The sequence below is a fragment of the Emiliania huxleyi genome, assembly GCF_000372725.1.
Source record: "Emiliania huxleyi CCMP1516 unplaced genomic scaffold EMIHUscaffold_993, whole genome shotgun sequence".
Taxonomy (NCBI): domain Eukaryota; phylum Haptophyta; order Isochrysidales; family Noelaerhabdaceae; genus Emiliania; species Emiliania huxleyi.
Window position 1 is genome coordinate 1 of NW_005194674.1, and position 6,076 is coordinate 6,076.

Here is a 6,076-nt window from a genome sequence, read left to right on the forward strand (position 1 = left end):
AAAAAAAGACAAGAGGAATGTGAGACACGGCAGTGCAGCTGCATGCTGCAGTGTAAGTCTGGAGGATCCGTCGGCTGCCATCGGGAGCTGGTCGTTCACCATCACGTGGCGCGGTAGGCCTGCAACGGGGGCTGGCGCTGAAGGGACATCTGCGGGCCAGCTGGGGGTTGGCTGGGTGCGGCACGGCACCATCGCGAAATAGGCGGACGCAGTAGAGGCCCGCATCGTTGGGCTCCTTGGTGACAAAACAATCGCGGATGAGCTGCGGCCGCGAGGCCGCGATGGCGAGAGCCGACATGAGGTAGGAGGTCCCGAGCGCGCCTTGGACTATGTCCGACGTCTCGACCGGGTCGGTCTCGCCGCCGCCATCTGCAAAGACTGAGATCGACGAGAAGACTTGCGCCGCGCTCTCCCAGCGTGCGCCAAACTTGGAGGGAGGAAGCGAGGGGTCGGCGGCCGGGAAAACGTAGTCATCCCACGGCTCTCCCGCCACGGCTTGCTTAACGAGCGGCTGCACGAGCAACTCCCACGGATCCCCAGCGCCCACGCCCCGCAGCTGAATGTCTGCTTTGCGTGCGCGCTGCGCGTCTGCCTGCTCCCGGCCTCGTCGCGCCGCCTTCTCCTCACGCCGCCGCTTCTCGGCAAGGGCGCGGCGCGCCTTACCGGCGTTGCGCGCCTCCGCCTCCCGGCTGGGGCCGAGGGCCGCCTCGCCCTGTGCGAGGGAAGCGGCCGCCTCTGTCTGACGAGTGCTGAGCGTGCTCTCGTACTCGGTCATCTTTGCCAGCTCCTGCTGTAGGCGCGCCTCGTCCGCAGCCAAGGAGGCGCGGACCCGCTTGACCAGCGCATCCTGTCGTGCGCCTTCCTTCTCGTCCTCTGCAGCCCGTGCGGCCTTGAGCTGTCGGAAGTGCTCAATGCGTGCAGTGAGACGCGCCTCATCGGACTGCTCAGTTGCGCCGGCAACCGGATCGACGCTCGCAAGGGGACGCGCCGCTGCCTCCCGTCGCACTGCATCCAGCTCCGCCGCCTCGGCCATCTCGCTCTGCGCGGCCACGTCCTCCACGTCAACAGGTGCAGCTGGGGCCTCGGGCGGAGGCGCACAGCCTGCCCCACGAAGCGCCTCGCAAATGTCCTTGAGCGTGCTCGCAGACACCCGCGCCCGTCCTACTGCGTCCCGTAGGTGACGCCGCAGCTCGCGGGTCCGTCCGCTGCCGGTTGTAATCGACTGCTCGAGCCGCCACCTCCTTGCATCCGCCGCCTTGCTTGCGCATGCGCGCATCTCTGCCGCTAGCGACTCCTCCTCCGCGTGAAGGTCGGCTAGACGCCTTCGTCGCTCGCGCTCCTCTCGAAAGGGGGCCGCAGCAGCCTCGAGCACGGCGCGCTCGTCATCGCTGAGAGTCGCGAGCTCGGCGTTGAGAGCTGCAGCGCCAATCACGCCGACCGCGCCCGAATTTGCGAAGAGGAGCAGATCCCGCCGCTCGGCCTCGTCGGCTGCGTCGGCCGCCTGCAGCAATTCGGCCACTAGACGCACCTCGCAGGCGACGCGCTCACGGTGAGCCTCGATGAGGACACCCTCCGCCGCAATCACCTCAGCCCAGCCTGTCGCCGCGTGGGTCTCGTCCACGTCTTGCTCCCCTTCCTGCTCCTTGCGAGCACGCGCCGCAACAGCGCGCTGGCCAAGCATACCATAGTGCAGCTCAGCCTCCCGCAGCCGATCACCTGCCGCTGCCTCACGGCTCCGGAGGTACTCTTCCGACACAGGCGCCAGCTCCTTTGACCCCATCGCCGCCTTTTCTCCGCTCTCGTCGATGACGAGATAGCCGGTGGAAGCACGCACCCGCGCAACGCCCGCCAGCTCGCGCGAGCCGGCGACACTTGCCGCGGCAGCCACCTTGCGCGCCAGCGTGACGTCGTCATCCGTAAGAAGCCGGCGGACAGCTCCGAGACGGAGCGCGGCGTGCGAAGCCGCCGTCGCAGCAGCGTCGAGCAGCGCCAGCCCAACCGCCCACGCAACAGCGACGCCAACGGCGCGGTTTTCCACCAACCCGACCGTCGCACAGGTTGCCCAGAGGAGAACCAGAGCAGCCGCTATCAGCAAGTGCGTGGCGGGCTCGCTGGCAGGCTTGACGGCACCGCCCGAGAGCGCCACGGCCGACGGCAACGGTAGCCACCAGGTCTCAACGCACCAGTGGCGGTAGAGCTCGCCGCGCTGCTTCCGGAGCGCAGCGTGCGCGGCGGCGGCGAGTGCAGCCGCGGGCATCAGTGTCGCGAGAGACCATCCGGCAAAACCAGTCATGGGGTCGGCCAGCATGGCGACGAGGAGACCTATCAAAAGATTGCGAGATGCCTCTAGCCGTGGTCCAGGGAGAGCGCTCTGGGTCGACGGCGAGTGGACCCATGGACGCCGCAACTCCAAGGGCACCACCGAGCACGAGACGTGAAGCCAGGCCGAGCTTGCCAAGGTTCGTCACCTCTTGGCGCGCGTATGCAGTTGCGAGAGCGGTGGCCGCCGCGACCGCCACCAGGGTGGAGGAAAGGGCGAATCGCAATTCCACGGGTGGTTGGGTCATTCGGATTCGGTCATCTGGCTTCCTGTTCTGGTTTTGCGACTTGGATCCAATCGAATACTTTTTTTGGCGCGGGCAGTGTAACGACCTGCAAGAACATCCATTGCCCGCCCCCGCCCTCGCCTCCGCCTCCGTCTCCTCCGCCCCCCTCCCCGCCCCCGCGTATGCATATATGAAGCGTACCGACACCATCAACGCTGGCGACGCCCCACGATGGTGCCTTCAAAAGAAGCGAGCGGTACCACGAGCTAGCCAAGATGATGAAGACCAAGGTTGCGTGGTGAGGCCGCACCTAAAGACGTTCGGACCGTCAGCGGAGAAGTGGGACAGCAGCGGCCGGTCATTCGTTGCGGAAAAAGTGAAGCCGAGCAGGTTCCAGCCATCAGAGGTCGCCTTACCGAGGGACAGGAGCCAGCTCGAGCCGCGCGTCTACAGTCACTCGCCCAAGCCCGAGCCGGCAGAGATTAGGCCGAGGGGGAAGCGGATTTTGCCGCGGCATCAAGTTTCGGCGAAGACGTTGAGCTTTGAGGAGGCCATGGGGCGGCACCGTCATGTCTACGACGCATCCGGCTGCGACGTCCGCCAACAGCGGAGCGTGTCTTATACCCTCGAGAATTCGATGGCACACAAGGGCGCGGCAGACGTGCGCAGTCTCGAGAGCTGCGCAGGCTTGCCCGGCTACTGCGTCCAACCTGCCGAGTACTCGAGCTTTCTCGGCACGCAATACTTTGCTCTAGACGGTGTCGTGGCACGACCCAAAATGCGACCTTCGAGGGGTGAACGGCAGCTAAGAGAGCTCCAAGCCGCAGGCGATCGCGCCGCGAAATTTGGAAGCCGGTCCAAGCCCTTCGCTGAGAAGCGCGAGGACGAGATTAGAGCCGCCGAGGTCGCTTCCGTTGCGGTCTTGCCATATTCGTCGGAGGAGGAGAGCTGAGGTGTCTTCTTGTGTTAGGATCATTATCGTCTCTTTTCACATTCGCATCACACAACTGAGAAGATTACAAACGGGTATGAACCACCGAGTCGGCTTGGGGTGAGACGCCAGGGACGCGAACGGATTGCTCATCCTCATGAGCAGGAGTGTGCCTGGACTGGCGGCCCTTCGCTTGCCGTGCCTTGTCCAGCAACGCGGCCCTCCCCTCATCACCGAGAGCGGCAGCCATGCTGCTGAGCACCGATGCTGGGTCGGTGAGCAGCGTTGCGGGCGACCCCTGCTCGAGCAGGCGACCGCCGCCAAGCACGAGGAGGGTGTCGTAGTCGGCGACGGTCAGGAGGCGGTGCGCGATGGTGATCACCGTCTTCGCCGCATACTCCTCACGGAGCAGCGCCTGCATCGCCGCGTCAGAGTTCTCGTCGAGGTTGCTCGTGGCCTCGTCGAGCACGAGGATCGACGTCTCCTCGAGCATCGCGCGCGCAAAGCAGAGGAGCTGCCGCTCGCCCGAGGAGAGGTTCGAGCCATTCTTGGAGACGTGCGTGCCGAGGAGGTCGGCGGGGAGCCGAGCGCGCACCAACGCCGACGCCAGCTCCTCGTCACTCTTTGTTCCAAAGGGGCAGAGGTTGTGCGCGACGGTGCCCTGGTGTAGCACCGGATCCTGCGAGGCGGCGGCGAGCTCGCGCCAAAGCTCGCGGGAGGGGCCGCGCACGCGGGGGGCATCAGCGCCTGAGGAATGATGGACATTGTGCGGCGGAGCGCACGCAAGCCGAGCGAGGCCGTCTCGCGCCCGTCGATGAGGATGCTGCCCGCAGCCGGCTCGAGCAGTCGGAAGAGAGCGAGGACAAGCGTGCTCTTGCCAGCGCCTAAAGAGCGCCAAACGATGCGAGTCACCATCGGTGCGGTGCTAGCGATCAGGCCAGTAGGTGGCGTGCCCGTTCGGCCGACCACCCCGGCCTTCTGCCGGGGGGCGATGGTGGCCGAGAAGTCCGCCAGCGCAAGCGGCAGCCCGGGCCGGTACCGCATGCAGAGGCTCTGAAAGACCACCTCGCCCGCTTTTGGAAAGTCGGCCTGCGGCGGGTCGGACGGCAATTCGTGCGGCGGCTCCTGCGGCAGCTCCAGGTACTCCAGAAGCCGCTCGAGCGCCGCCATGGACGTGCGCAGCTGGACAAACCTATGATCAGCCGAGGGAGGTGTAAAGAGACGCACCGTGGCAGGCCCACGCGCGGGAGTCGGCGAGGCACATCTCGGAGATGATGTTGATGAAGTAGGGGGCGACGACTGCGTACGTGAGCGCGAGGCCGCCCTCCGCTACCCCAAACGAGGCGCGATTCCCGATGATGAAGAAGAATGTGGCGACGCCAAAGACAAAGGCGAGGGAGCCACCCACGTGCGCGGACCAGGACTGCATCGCCCGTGAGAGGTAGGAGAAGCGAGCCCACGCGCCAATCGCCGCAGACTGGCGGGCGGCGAAGAAGGAGCCGAGGCGCATCGCCCGCACGAGCGGCGTCCCGACCTTGATTTCGGCGATGTTGGACATGATTGGCGAGACAGCGTTGTTGGCGATGCGGCGCACCTCGCGTATCGAGCGGTCTGCGACCAGAGTGGCGAAGCAAAAGACGGCGAAGACGCCGGCGGCGACGACAGCGAGGACCCAAGTCGTGGAGGCAATCAGCCCGACCATCGTGGCCGCCTGGAAGAACATATGCATCAGGTTGTCCACGTCCATGCTCAGCTTGATGTCGACCGTGTTCAGGTCCGAGGTGAAGCGCGAGAGGACGCGTCCAGAGGGCGTGCTGTCGTACCAGCCGAGCGGCGCGTAGATGACGCGGCGGAGCGTGCTGCGGTGCATCGCCGCCGAGGCGCGCACCGAAATGACGGTGAAGAAGATGGACGAGCCGATGATCAGCGCGATGAAGCCGAGGCACAAGCCTGAGTAGACGCCCGCCCGGCTCGCTGTCGGTAACCCGGCAGCCGGCCCCGCGTCGCCGATCCACCACCGCACGAGCCACAAGTCGGCGAGCAGGAAGGTGCTGTAGGTGAGCACGAGCAGCGCAAAGTAGGACCAGACGGACGCGGTCCCGAGCGCGCGGAGATAGGTGGTGTAGATGCCAGAGGAGAAGGAACCCGTCTGCCGTCTCTCGGCCGTGGTGAGCCGCGAGACGCCGCCCGGCGGCGTCGCAGAAGCCTTCGCGCCGGCCGCAGACGCGCCCTCGGCCGCCTTGGCGAGAGCTGCCGCCGCCTCGGCCGGCGAGCGGCTCGCCTCGGGAAGGTCGTCCAGCGATGCGGCGGCGGCGGCGCCGAGGAGCCGGTCCGCGAGCTCCGACCCCGAGGCGAGCAGCGCCTCGCGCGGGCCGTGCGCAGTCACCGCGCCGCCCTCGATGAGCAGGAGCGAGTCGAAGGCGTGCAGGTGGCCGCCTTGTGATGCCGACACGAGCGCGGCGCGCGCGACCGGCCCGGCCTCGGGCTCCGCCAGCCAGCCGCGCTTGACGTAGCGGACGATGGCGTCGAGGAGCACGCACGCTGTGCGCGCGTCGACGGCGGAGAGCGGGTCGTCGAGGAGGAGGACGGAGGGGCGGCC

General features: G+C 66.8%; 2 protein-coding genes across 2 annotated transcripts in view; both read right to left on the minus strand.

The window, feature by feature from the left end:
• Positions 1–101: 101 nt before the first annotated feature.
• On the minus strand, positions 102–2,308 carry EMIHUDRAFT_250844 (hypothetical protein; the record flags this gene model as incomplete). The annotated part of the gene is made up of 2 exons (XM_005756032.1): positions 102–119; positions 209–2,308. 2 exons carry the CDS (start codon positions 2,306–2,308, stop codon positions 102–104), a joined length of 2,118 nt encoding a protein of 705 aa, XP_005756089.1.
• A 1,254-nt stretch (positions 2,309–3,562) lies between these two features.
• EMIHUDRAFT_250846 (hypothetical protein) overlaps positions 3,563–6,076 on the minus strand; it is a gene marked incomplete at both ends in the record, with an annotated part of 5,560 nt that continues 3,046 nt past the window's right edge. Inside the window, 3 exons of the mRNA XM_005756033.1 lie at positions 3,563–4,224; positions 4,260–4,669; positions 4,740–6,018. Coding sequence (XP_005756090.1) covers positions 3,563–4,224; positions 4,260–4,669; positions 4,740–6,018 — 2,351 coding nt within the window. The remainder of the gene's footprint in view (positions 4,225–4,259; positions 4,670–4,739; positions 6,019–6,076) is intronic.